At 41.0% G+C, this 14,297-nt stretch overlaps 1 protein-coding gene across 1 annotated transcript in view; it reads left to right on the top strand.

The window, feature by feature from the left end:
• Positions 1 to 14,297, top strand: part of ETV5 (ets variant 5) — a 52,352-nt gene that overhangs the window by 15,346 nt on the left and 22,709 nt on the right. Inside the window, exons 5-6 of the mRNA XM_006754152.2 lie at positions 9,860 to 9,989; positions 10,911 to 11,198. Of these exons, the coding sequence (XP_006754215.1) occupies positions 9,860 to 9,989; positions 10,911 to 11,198 (418 nt within the window). The remainder of the gene's footprint in view (positions 1 to 9,859; positions 9,990 to 10,910; positions 11,199 to 14,297) is intronic.

Raw genomic sequence — 14,297 nt, 5'->3', positions numbered from 1 at the left:
ATGCACTTGTGTAATTTTTCCTTAAGGCTCAGAGCACCAAAAGCCCAGGCCACCTGTTAGGGAGCACGAGACTTGTTTGGAAAGGTCAAGGAATAATCAGAGGCGTTGACTTCGGCACTGCCCTAATTTGGAATTCCGATAAACAGGGCGGGCCGCCTTCAGCACACTTCCCTTTTCTCAGAATGTCCTCTTACAAACTTTCCAACCAAGTCTCGTGTGCTCCCCAACAGCCACCCTTTTCAAGCTTCTGGCCCTGGCCCTGCTCAGCCTTTATGGGCAGAAGGAGCCAAACCAGCTGCTTTGTGGGGAAGAGCATAAAGGAGAACCTCAAGGAAGAAAACTTTAATTATTTTTAATTTTGTCAACCTTTACAGGTTGGTGATGGTTGTACTATATCCTCCTTTTTTTTTTCTTAATCCTCACCCGAGGATATTTTTCCCATTGATTTTTAGAGAGAATGGAAGAGAAGGAGGGAGAGAGAGAGCAAGCAACATCGATGTGAGAGGGATACATCGATTGGTTGCTTCCCACACTCACCCCGACCAGAGTTGGGGATTGAACTTGCAACGCATGTACATGCCCTTGACAGGGAATTGAACCTGTGACCCTTGGGTGCTCGGGCCAAGGCTCTAACCACTTAGGAAAACTGGCCAGGGTTGCACTATATCCGCTTGAATACTCTGGGATGAAATCTAATGAGTTATCTAGCTGTTTTGGTAATGTTCTAAACCTCTTGGGTATGTATATTCAAAGAATGAATGTTCTCCATTATTTTCCCCAAGAATGCTTTGTGGTCTGGAGTTGGACATATGTTTTAGTTTATGTATATTAATATCTATATGGAATTACTAATAGATTTCAGTTTTGTTAATATTTGTACTTATATAATTGATGTCATTTTACAGCGTCAGTTGGAAGAGGGGGCAATGGGGAATAATGTTGACAGGAGTAGCAGTTTTCATTTTGTCCACTCCTGGGTGTTCCCTTCTCCTTTCTAAGTGGGCCAGAGCCACACACAAAATTTGAGAGCCACTGGCTTAGAAGTTAGGGTATGACCAACATTTGTCCTTGTGTAATTTTAGATTCCTGGGGCTATGTTGTCCAAACATAGTAGAGGTACAAATAAACAGGTCAGTATCCTTTCATTTTTGGTAATAGGCCTGGGTGACTTTCCTCATGTGTGAATGCATGGTTTTGAAGTTCTTTGCACATCTACTTGTGACCTTTTTAGTCAACCATAAGGTAAAAGGGATTTTTTTCCTCTAAGTATCTCAGAGATGGGGTATTATACCTGTTTTACTGATTTATTTTTAAAACATTGCTACATTTGTTTCATTTCTCTATATATAGATTTTTTTATTTATTTCTGGATCATTTGAAGTAAGTTGCAGACATTTTGATATTTTACCTCCAAATACTTTAGTGTACAGCTCCAAAGATTAAGGACATTCTTCTACATAGAAATTAACTTTTATTCACTAATATTCAGAATTCCCCAGTTGTTCCCAAATGTCTTTTATAGCTGATATTGATACTGTCTTTTTTATCTAGGATTCCATTAAGAACCATATATTGCATTTATTGTTATGCCTCTTTCATCTTCAATCTTTACAATCGGCCTACTTTTTTTCCCTCATAACACTGAGGTTTTTTTAAAAGGCCTGGTCAGTTGTTTTGTAGTTCTGACTTTTTTAGGATACATTTTTAAAGGATATATAGAAATGCAAACATATAGGAATGCTAATCTTAAATCTGGAAGTCTCCTCTCCTGTTTAAGTCTGGAAATCTCCTGTTGTCTATTCTCACATCCGATATCCATGTTATTGTGTTGACTTTAAAACACTGGTAAAGTCCAGCCTCTGTGGTTCAGTGGTTGAGTGTTGACCTATGAGCCTGGAGGTCACGGTTCAATTCCCCGTCAGGACACATGCCCAGGTTGTGGGCTCGATCCCCTGTGTGGGGCATGCAGGAGGCAGCCAATCAATGATTCTCTCTCATCACTGATGTTTCTATCTCTCTCTCCCTCTCCCTTTCTCTCTGAAATCAATAAAAATATATAAAATAAATAAATAAAATAAAACGCTGGTAAAAACAGTGAGTCAGATGGAGATACCTGGGTCAGAGATAGCTTGTACATGTTCAGGAGAGGGCTTTTGAGGGACTTATTTTTTAAAAAATTTAGCATAGCTTACTAAATTGATTTATGGGTGATTTTTCACTCTATTCAACTTTTGAATGTATGCTTTTAAATCTTAGCTGTGTCAGATATTAAAGAAAATGGCACATTCTCCTATACCTCCTGCTTCATTTAGAACCTGTGCCCCCTAACTAAATTTGATAACACTTAAAGTTTTTATTTTTGGAAACTATTTCCAAGGCAGAATTGGTGTTAACCATTAAACAAGTTTGAGCAGGTCTCTTATTTGGTTTGGAAATCCAAAAGGCATCTCCTTTTCCAGATGTTCTTTAAGTGCCAGAACCACTTACTTTATCTCCCTTGAACCTCTTGTTTCCCAGAACAGAGTGCCATATCCTTGTCCTTCACTAGTGCTGCTATAGCAATTACAAAGAATATTGAGCTATTAACAATATATTTTATGCTTGAAATGAATTTCTAATCTTCTGAGCCCTAGAATAAAAACATATTTCCGACCTCTTCTGGTAATATGGGACAACTTAAAAAATAAGCCTCATACTGTCTACCTCTTTTTTTTCTTACTAATTAGCTTTGTCTCAAAATGTCCTAAAAAGGGAAAGGCAGCCTTGTGTTGGGAAGTAGGCCATTTGCTTTGTTTGTACTCTTCAAACCGAAGAAACCAAGGGATGCTGCATTTGGTGACTTAAGGCCCTTTGATCTTTGGCAATGGGGTACCCTGACAAGCTAGGGGTAAATCAGGGGAGAAGAAGCCACACCTGCCTTCCAGGTGGCTTCCTCAGTTCTGTTTTGCAGTATCATTTTATGTTCACATGTCCATCTGCTTGATAGTCTTTCCCTTTGCCTGCCTTCCTCGTGTTCCACTCACTGTCATATCCAAAGAATCGTGTGGGCAAATGCCTCAGGCTCCTTCATCCCCACATTCTTGAACTACACACCACATATTTCTTAGTATGGAGGGAAATGAGGATGGGTGGTCATGGTTTAAGAGAGGAACAGTGAGCTAAAGTTGGTGGCAAAGAGAGTAATAAGCTTAGAAATAGACCTTCACTTCAGGATTACGGCTCTGGAATCCTGAGAAGTCTCTGACCGCGACCATGTCCGTTCCACATCATGTTTGTTCAGAAGTGCTGTGAGAGGCTCTGCAGACCGAGGCTGGCCACCTGAGACCTAGCCTCATGGACATGCCATTCTGGTCAACTTCCGCATGAGACACAACTTTCCATGTAAAGTAAGAAGATCATGGCTGTCGAGTGTGACTAAATAAAGTTATCCCTGAGGTCAGTCTTGCACAGCTGATGTGGGAAAGATGAGTCTGCCCCAGATGAAGGTAATGAAACTGCAGAAGAGAAGAGGAAAACCCCCCAAACAAGATCTGAATGACAACTGGTGGAAGGCAGGCAAAGCCTGTGTGTGAAGCGGGAGTAATAAGGGCTGGCTTGTTCTTTCTCCCTCTCAGATGGCAGTATAACTGATTGGCAATTTCTCTAACACTTAACAACTGCATACATGTTGTATGTATTCACAACAGTCTGCGACTTATTACCACTTTGATGATTATGGAACACCAAAGTAAAGGTTTATTGGACAAGGTGTGTTGTTGTTGTTTTTTTGTCTTTCTAAGAAAAGAAACAAAACAATTTCTTGTGACTTAAATTGTTGTTCATCATAACATTCAACAAAAGTATTTTGCTTTGTTTTGATCCTCGAAGCTGTAACAGCGAAGTTCACAGCCAGCACTGGCATGGGGTAGCTTCCTTGGATAGATTGCATAGGCCTGTACTTGTGGGCAGGAAACAGGTTTTAGCAGCAAAGGGAATTATTATTTCTCTTGAATGGGCCAGTTTGTCTATTTTTTTCTCTTTTAAAACAAATGGGGTATTTCTTTGAAAGACTGCTTCTATACTATCACACACTAAGGTGTCTAGAATTGCTAAAATTTTAGACATCTTAGTAACTATTAACTCGATGATGGATAGGGCTCCTTAGCAAAAAAATAGAAACCTAATTGAAATAACATACAGCAATCATAAGAGTACAGTTTGATAGATTTTCACCAACTGTATAAACATTTAGATCAAAACCTAGAACTTACCAGAAAACAAGAAGATTCCTTGTGCCCCTAAACCAATACTACCCCCAGTCATCCTGACTTTAAACACCATAGATTAGTTTTGTCTCCTTTTGAATGATATACAAATGGACCCATGTAGTATGTACCCTTTTATGTCTAGCTTCTTTTGCTCAACATGTTTATGAAATCGCATGTTGAACGTAATTTACATTTCATCCTCATTCCTGTAGTAGTGCTGAGATTTTGTTTGCGGTTACCTTGAGCTTATACATAAATTTGGGGAGAATTGATATCTTTATAATAAGCTTTCCAGCTCATAAATATGCCATATCCTTCTTTTTATTGAGAGTTCTTTAATTTTTCTTAGTGTTTCGTAGTTTTTAGTTGAGGTATCTTACATGTTTTTTATTAGATGTCTTCCTAGATATTTGATGTTATTTGTTGCTATTGTAGATGTATTTTTTTAATTTCACATTGTTTTAGTTACAATGTATAGAAATAGTTCTTTTTATATATTGGCCTAATGATTTTGGTAAATTAGCTTACTTATACTTTGTGGAGACTTTTATGTTTTCTGCGTACCCAACCAAGCCATCTGTGAATAATGACCTTATATTTCTTCCATTCTAATTTTCCTACCTTTTATTTATTTTACTTGACTTATTGCATTAGCTAGCATCAGGCATGACTTTTGATCTATTTTTCAGAGAGAAAAATCTTTCATGGAGTTCCCTAGTAAAAAATAAAAAGCAATTTATGAAGTTAAGTTGGTTGATTTGTGAACATCATATCCAAATTTAAAATGGTATTATGATGGCCTACAAAGCCACCATCCACTGTTTCTTATTGTGCATACCCACGGATGTGGATTGGAAATCTTGTCAACCAGCCACCCTTGTCTTTCCTACCCCAGACAGGCAGAGCATCTCATTTATATTTGTGCATGGGTCCTTAACAGAGTCTCATAGTCAAATAAAGGTCCAGACCACTCACTGAAAATGTTCTTGCCTCAGAGGTGGAATTAAGAGAGTATTGTCAAGAAGCAATTTCAGGAGGGCAGAGCTTGTGGAGAGATGGTATCCAAGGCAATGGTGCCCTGTCTGGCAAGTCATTGGCTGGCTGCAGAAGATACCAAGTCTTCCAAAGTGCCTGCAGTTGTCTAAAAGAGCAGACGATTTTGGTCAGCTAGCATATGGAAGGAAGAATGATATCTTTTAGATGGAACACTAGAACTGGAGGCAAGGACTGTAAGAAGTAAAAGCTGCTGGAGTCGAGATGTCAGCTGCCAGTAGGAGGGAGGGAGGGAGGGATCCTGGGCCTAGAGATAGGAGAAAGGGTAAGTCCTTGTATGAATTCAGGTGTATCAGGTGTACCTCCAGCTGGAGAGTGCAGATTTAGAAAACATGAGGATACAGACCCTGAGAGCTGGCAAAATGCATTCTTCCTCTCTCCTCTTTGGTGTTGTCTTCCTTTTCCATCTCTTTCTCTATTTCCTTTAATCCCTTTATGATGTAATCTTTATCTGTCAGATTTCATCTGGGAGGCAATGTGACGGAATGACTAAGAACTATTTAGGTGGAAATCCTGACCACTTACAGCTATGCAACCAGAACAGATTACTTACCTTTATTAAGCCGTGGTTTTCTCATCTATAAAATGGAGACAGTGGAAGTAACTTTTTTATTGGTTGGGAAGATCAAATAAAATAATGTGTGTAAGAGGAACTTGGCACAAAGTAGATGCTAAAGGGCCCGTCTGGCTGCCTCTCTCTTGGTCTGTCTACCTTGTTCTTTTCCAGAGGTATTAGTTCTTATGCATGTTTCCCTTGTACTAAGTGTAATGTGTTTTTCTTGTTTTAGTTGAAAAAAAAGCTTTATGTCCTCTATTTTTAATGTACAAATTGGGTGAGCGAAATATCTCCCATTTCTGTCCCTATAGTAGATTACCGAAATGACAATGGGGAATGATTTCCTCCTCTCCCTTCTAATGGCAGCAGCTCCAAGACTTTGAGCAATTCCTTTAACTTCTTTGGGTCCAGGGTCCTTATCTATATATGTAAGGGACTAGATTAAGTGGACTGTGAGGCTCTCGTCTACCTCTAATTATATCTATGAGAAGATGCTAAAAGTCAGATGCCTCACTAAATTATACATGCCATGAAGAAACGTGTCTGTTTTGCTTATCATCATATCCCAAGCTTCCAGGATGCCTGGCCCATAGAAGATGCTCAGCAAATGAATGGTTGACATCTTTACAACAAGGAATGTGGTTCATATTCACCAGGAGTTGTCAGAGCACCATTGGCTTTATGGGCCCATCTTTAATAACTCTGAGGAAAATTTTAATGGTAGAAAATGCCAACTCACATAGTCAACTTTTTTGGCATTTATTTTCAAACTTATGAATTCAAACTTCATAAATATTTTAGAGATCATGATCCTTTCTCAATTTCAATTTGTTGCCATGCTTTCTAGCCCTAGGTCTTGTCATCATTCAGTATGTCGCCTGTGTGACGGTAAAGACTATTTTTGAAAGCACAGTGTATAACTACACGATATCATAGCACCATCTGCAAGGTGCTATGCCATTTTCTTTATTTTTCAAGGCAGCATCACAAAGCTCATTTACCAAAGGAAGGAACAGACTAAAGGCAAAGAGCATTCCTTGGGCTTCTTCACTCCTGCTTTAAATATACATCACTATCTCTGACTAACGAGTACCATAATCAGAATCCTTTATACATCCTCTGGCTCAGTTCCTTTGGAGAGCTGAGCCTTCTTTCTTACTGCTTGCAGGGCCCCTAATGGCTTTCCTATCAGTGGTCTGTGAAACTTCCAATTCTCCTTCCTGCTGTGTTCCACTCTCTTCTTTCTCCTTTAAATGGTAGACTCCTGGGGAAGAAATATTCATGACTATCATTGTGTCTAGCTTTGTAGGCTAGATGTGGTTAAGAATTAATTGGAAATTTAATCCATTCAGTCACTCATTGTCTTAGTCCATTCAGGCTGCTATAAGAAAATAGCATAGACTGGGTAGCTTATAAAAAAACAAGTTTACTTCTCACAGTTTTAGAGCTGGAAGTCTGAGATCAGGGTGCCTGCATGGTTGGGTGAGGGCTCTCTTCAGAGTCTAGAAAGTTGGCATCCTCACATGGCTCTGCCCTCATTACCCAATTATCTCCCAAAGTTCCCTCACCTTTTAATACCATCACATTGGACATTAGGATTTCAACATATGAATTTGAGAGGGACACACGCATTCAGACCATAGCACTCACCAGATATTACCTGAATTATTCCTTTGTGTAGAGAACATAGGATCCCAGGTATAAGACAATTTGGGGGTCATAGAAGGTTTATAATTTAGAGCCAAAATGGTGTCGTCCACACTAGAAGTACTGTGTAGATTTAAAGAAATCAAGACTTGGAATTGCCTGGCAGTTCATATTCTCTTGCAAAGTAGATATACACTGTTCCTGAAGCCATTATGAATTTTTTTCTTTTCGGGCAGCTTTGGTTTACCCTCTGGTATTAGTCTTATCAGCAGAACTGATAATATTTATAATAATATCATGAAAATGTCAAGACATTTCTAAAACCTGAAATGAGAAAATTGAATAGTACCATAATCATTTACTTTCTAAACTTAGGTAAAACAGGGATTATAAATTTATGTAAACAGGGATTATTTTCTTTAGATAAAGTAAGAAAAGGAGACACAGAACCTTTGTTTACATTGGGACATCATCACTTTTCCTCATTGTTTTGCCAACACTTTTACGGCAGAAGACGAGTAGGAGAAGAGGCCATGACAAAGGGGCAGTGCTGCCTTGGAGAAATGGTTTCTGTGTCCAGTTGTCTGACTCTCCCTTCTCGTTTACTAACAAGATGCTAACAATAACAAGCCTAGCCATTTTCTGTGTCTGAATGTCTGAAAACATTGGATAGCAATTGAGAGTTGGCTGCCATGATGTCACCATCAAAAAATCATGGGAGACTCTAATGGCTTCTAAATATAATCTGCCAGTTCTGAACTTATTTCATGCACTCAGGAATAGCAGTTGGCATTATGTAGGGAAGAAATTATGAAAACCTGTCCTCTCCAGTCAGTCACTGGCAGGACTTTGCTTTATAAACTTGTCATCAGTAATAGACTTACCTGTCTCATTTGTTCACTTCTGAGACCAGAATTCATGGTTGGAGGAGACACTGAAAAACCAGTTGGCCTGAAGATTGTTCAGTCTTATCAGTCAGAAAAGGGATGATTGTTGAGTTATAAGTCCACCTCCTTTAATCACAAAGAATTTGCCAATCTCCTGAAAATATTTTAGGAGTAAACACTAAGTCAAACAAAATTTTCTTGCAAAGGCACTGACTGTGGTTAGCTATTTAATGAGACCTTTGATACACTGGAAAGTGGCTAACACAAATGCTTAACTCATTTGCGCTTCCCCCACCCTCCAGGATAGCTGGACAGAGTAGCAGTTCTGACTATAACAAGAAGAAAACAGCCCTCATAGTGCAGCATCTTTAAGGCTTGTCCTACTTTGGGTAAAATGCTCCCTCTAAAATGAGTAGCGCCTAGATAAGACCGAAAAGGCAAACCTGGTTTGCTTTAGTTCAGTTTGGTTTGGTTACTACATGTAAGTCACCTTGACTTGAAAACTTGTTGCTTTGACTTCTCAAAATCACATATGGAATATGCAGTTGACTTCCAAATGGAAAGCAACAGCTCTGTGCACCATTTCATTCATTGAGGAAAAGTAATTGGCACCATCCATGAAAGGATGAGTTATAAAAACCTGCCCTTCCTGGGGGGGTCACTGGGAAAAAAAACACACATAAGGGCAAAGGTTTCCAGGACATTTCCTGTAACACAGTTAGCCTTTCCTAGGTTGTGGTCTGGTCCTTTGTTGTACTCTTTTGCTTTTAAAAATGTTTGAAATGTCCCTAAAGTTGAATTGTCTCCTATTCAGACCTGATATTTAGAGTTGCTTGTGGAGGGACTTTTAAAAAGTCATGTATTTAATTTATAAGTATGCCTCCAAATATGAAATGTATTTGCCAGAGGAATTTCAAGGCTTTGATGAGTTAATGTGTAATGTCTACCAATATGTTTTTGGCTGTTTTGTCCTTCCTTTTGGATACAAAATTCTTCATGGCTGCAATTCTTGGTTTTCTATCACACCTGCTCTGGGGAGGAAGGGGGAGCATCACCTGCAGAATGTTTAAGTGTTTCAGAGCTTCTGGGAAGCAGACCCAACACCAAAGAATTTGGAAAAGACATGTGGCCCTGGCTGGGTGGCTCAGCTGGTTGCAGGTTCCCCATCAGGGCACACACCTAGGTTGTGGGTTCAATCCCCAGTCTGGAGGCAACCGATTGATGTTTCCCTCTCTCTCTCTCTCTCAAAATCAGAGGATTAAAAAAATAATATTTTTTTTAAAGAGTCATATAATGACACTTTAAAAGAACTTTTCAAGGGTTTTAGATGGAAGACTATATTTAAGCACTTGGCTTTCTCTGGCATGTGACTTGACACGATTTCCAAGAACAATCAGCTCATTTCAGGGTTTGCAGAAGGAAGCACTGTGCTCCCTGTTAATCGGCTGTCCTCCCTCTTCTCATTTCAGTGGTGCTTCATGCCCCACCTCCAACCAAGATCAAACGGGAGCTGCACAGCCCCTCCTCCGAGCTGTCATCCTGCAGCCATGAGCAGGCTCTCGGTGCTAACTATGGAGAAAAGTGCCTCTACAACTATTGGTAAGTGGAGCCAGAGAAGGCTGGCCAGAAAGTAACCTTCAAGCTGACTGTTTCAAATATTACTCAGCAGACACTCAGGATAGCACACCCCATCTTTACCTGCAGTGTAATCCCCTAGGTGCAGGCCAGCTCAAATGGGCCTTTCTTCGTGCTGAACATGAAATGCAAAACTGTTCAACTGACTGGGATGGTGGGAGGACTCAGTGCTTGGGGTACTGAACTCCCCTCCCCCCTCAAGGGAAAAATCCTTGAATACTGGGATATTTGATCTGTGACTTCGAGGGAGGGAATGTATACTCCTTCGTGTCTATCATATGTTAATGTGAACTTTAAGCACCAAAGAAGTAATCTTCAAATCAGAATATATGAAAAGGCCTTGATGCTTATGCCCTTTACTTAAGAATATCCAGGCTCAGGAATGAAGCTTTAATTTTAAATCATGCTTTGCTCTAGAAGATAAACATAGATCTACTTAAGAGGGGGGAGGAGAAGAGTTGTTAATTCAAGTGATGTTACAGCAGAAATTTGTCTTCAACAAAGATTCTGACTAATTTCTGGGAACCCTGAAATACTTGGGAGAGGGTCTGGGAAACTTCTCCAGACACATAAATTCTGCCCCCATCTGTCTACCTGACACACACATACATGGAGAACACGTTTGGAAGGGGGGAGAAAGGAAACTGGAAGCAGAGGCTAAAATTATCTTTGAGAAGAATCACTAGAAGTGTTAAATAGTCCCTGTGACGCAGTGTGTTTGTCACTTCTCAGAGGTACAAATATTCCCTCAGGGCTGCCAGCAATTTAACTATGTTAATGCTGTCATTTCCTGGCAACCGAGGGCTGCAGCATTCTGCTGGACCTGGTGACCAAGCTAATGGCTTCATTGCAGCTTACTGGTTCCTTCTCTTTTTCTGTTTGCAGTGCCTATGATAGGAAGCCTCCCTCTGGGTTCAAGCCATTAACCCCTCCTACCACCCCCCTGTCACCCACCCATCAGAATTCCGTATTTCCCCCACCTCAGGCAACTCTGCCCACCTCCGTGCACCCTGCTGCAGCAGGCCCAGTACAAGGTGTGGGCCCAGCCCCCACCCCTCATTCGCTTCCAGACCCTGGACCACAGCAGCAAACCTTTGCGGTCCCCCGGCCACCACATCAGCCCCTGCAGATGCCAAAGATGATGCCTGAAAACCAGTATCCATCAGAACAGAGGTGGGTGCTGATCCGGGCTTCCTTTGCTGCCTGCATTCCCCTCCCCTTTTCCTCACTGGGAGAGGGGGAGCCATTAGTCATATTTACCAGGTGTCTATAAAGTTCTCATTCCACTGCGGCATCTTGTGAGGTAAGACTAATAATAACATGAATACGACCTGTTTACATGTCACCCTGTTCCTGAGGTATTCCAAGTGGTTTATAAACATTACAACGTCCTTTTGAAGCATGAATGGGGAGATAATTAGTACTGTCCCCCATTACAGAGCCCAGGGAAGAGTGACTTTCCCAGGACACATTATCCATTGACCCTCACTCAGGGCCGCTCTCCTGGCTGCTCACTGGATACTAGAATTGAACCTTGATTTATGCTACCCATACATCCTTTATTAACACTTACCTATTGGGGAAGCTTGCTGGTAAGAGGTATTATTACTCATCTGATTTTCACAGATTTTAGCAGTAGGAGATTAACTAAAGACTTTATTTATAATTATCTACTTTTGCCAGCACCGGATTGGCTCAGTGGATAGAGCATCGGCCTGCGGACTGAAGGGTCCCGGGTTTGATTCCGGTCAGGGGCATGTACCTTGGTTGCGGGCACGTCCCCAGTGGGGAGTGTGCAGGAGACAGCTGATCGATGTTTCTAACTTTCTATTCCTCTCCCTTCCTCTCTGTAAAAAATCAATAAAATATATTAAATATATATATATAATTACCTACTTTTGAGATAGAAACCTCCTGGTTTCACTCCAGGTAGTTCTACATTTCAAATAAGGAAACAAAGGCACCAGGAGGAACGTGCCCAAAGTCATGTATTCATCAAACCAATGGGTGTGAAGGGAACCTGCTCTGAAAGCATGAAACAGGTCCCGGCCTTCCCAGCCTGTTATCTGCCATGTTCTAGAATTTTGGATGCTTATGGCCTTCCTTTATGTAGGGTGTCTTGGGGGTCTCGGTTTCTCACTTCAAGTCTCTCTGGGATAAGGAGATAATGTAGGCGGCAAGTTGTCAGTGATGTTACCAAGGGCTGCAAGATGGTGGCCATTGCATTTCCTTTCTGTCTGTCTTGCTCTGCACTGGGTGGGTGTGAGGGCGGGAGGCAGGAGAGGAGGGAGGATGTATGAGTACACCTCCCCCAGGCCTGGCCCAACCCAAATGCCTCCCCGTGTTTACTCAGAGGTCACTTTATTTCTAAATGAAATGCAGAAAAACATTAGCCCTCTTTTCTGGTTCTAATCCCCTGACCCTCTTGCTGTGAAACTCACCATAAAGAACTACCTCATTTGGCTGGTAGTGTTTATTCCCCTGGTGAGGCCAAATGCCACAAACACCAGTGATACATGGGGCCCAAGGGGTGAGCACTGATTGGAGGCTGGCTCAGTAGTGGGCCTCCATTTACACAGAACTCATCTAAAGGAAGCAGCCACCACTAAGCTTTGCCAGTTATTACCTTGTTAACAGCCTTGCACTCTTCCAGGAGAATTCGGAAATTTGGATTTTTATGTAAAAATTCCGGATTGCCTTTTTTAAAGTTGGCAACTAATTCAAATTAAAAACAACAGCAACACTTTGCAGACTAAACAAAACCTCTCTGTGGGCAAAATTACCCTGCAAGCCTGCCAGTTTGTGAACTCGGGCCTGGATACCATTTTTATGCCAATAGTTTTTTTGTGTGTGTTTTTAAATAGCATCCTCCTGATTCTCTGCAGAGATTATTAATTGAGGGGAAGGGATGGCGTAGGGCCTATATTCAGTATTTTAAATACTTAGTAAACTTTGTATTTGTCATACCATGTATAAAAGAAAATCTCTTGTATTTATGCAGTTGTGCACTGCTTAACAACAGATACCTTCTGAGAAATTCATTGTTAGGCGATTTTGTCATGTGCAAACATCATAGAGTGAGTGCAATTACACAAACCTAGATGGTAGCCTACTACACACCTACGCTGTATGGTATAGCCTATTGTACCTGGCTACAAACCTGTACTGCATGTTACTGAATACCGTAGGCAATCATAGAACAATGGTATTTGTGTATATAAACATCTAAACATAGGAAAGGTATAGAAAAAAAATGTACTAGTATATAAGATAAATAATGGTACGCCTGTCTGGGTACCTACCATGATTGGAGGACTAGGAGTTGCTCTGGGTGAGTCAATGAGTGAACGGTGAGTGAATGTGAAGGCCTGGGACATGACTGTGCACTACTGTAGACTCTATAAACACTGTGCACTTAGGCTCCACTCAATTTATAAAACAACACGAGATTAAATCAAGCACAAGAGAAATGATGTAATCAAGCAGCAGGGTAAACACGAGACGTGTGAAGCTGCTGCTGGCGTAACACAGCATACTATTTTTGTGCACTCTAAAATGAGGATCAAAAGTATAGTAAAACATAAGCCAGTAGCATAGTCACTTATTGTTATCAAATCAAATGCACTGCACCTAATTGTATGCTCTATACTTCAATATGATTTGCAGCGCAGTAGGTTTGTTTACACCAGCATCACACACAGACACGTGAGTAACAACGTGTTACACTGTGATGATACAGTGGCTATGACATCTCCGTATTTCTCTCTCAGTCTCTATTTCTTACCAGATTGTGTCAAAGGTTAACTGAACCAGGGAAAGAAAAGCCCTAATTCTGCTGGAAGTTATTTGTCCTCAGGCAGGCCTGGCAGAGAGGGGGCCTTAGTCTCCAGGCTGCCCAGCCTCCTCCCAAAACGAAGAAATTTGATCCCTGATAGTTAAAAGTTTCTGACCTCAAGTGTCCAAAAAGAAAGAGGTAGGAACCAGAAAGTAAGCATTTCTTTTATGGGGTGATTCCTCCCTGAAATTCATCTGTTCGTGTTGGACTTACTTCCCCTTCCCCTCTGCCATTAGGAATGATGAGTCTAAAATAAAAAGACCTCACATCCCCTGGGTGATACAAAGATCCTTGAGAGAAATGGGGTGAAGGGTGAAGTTCCTAATCGATAAATAAAAAACACTGGGGCACTTAAGCATTATACACCAGAGCTCTGTAGTCTCAAAGTTGAGGGTACACAGGAGTTCCCACGGGGGCTTATTAGAAGCAGATTCCTG

This window comes from Myotis davidii, unplaced genomic scaffold (genome assembly GCF_000327345.1).
Source record: "Myotis davidii unplaced genomic scaffold, ASM32734v1 scaffold1252, whole genome shotgun sequence".
Classification (NCBI taxonomy): Eukaryota; Metazoa; Chordata; class Mammalia; order Chiroptera; family Vespertilionidae; genus Myotis; species Myotis davidii.
This window is presented reverse-complemented; position numbering and strand designations above follow the sequence as displayed.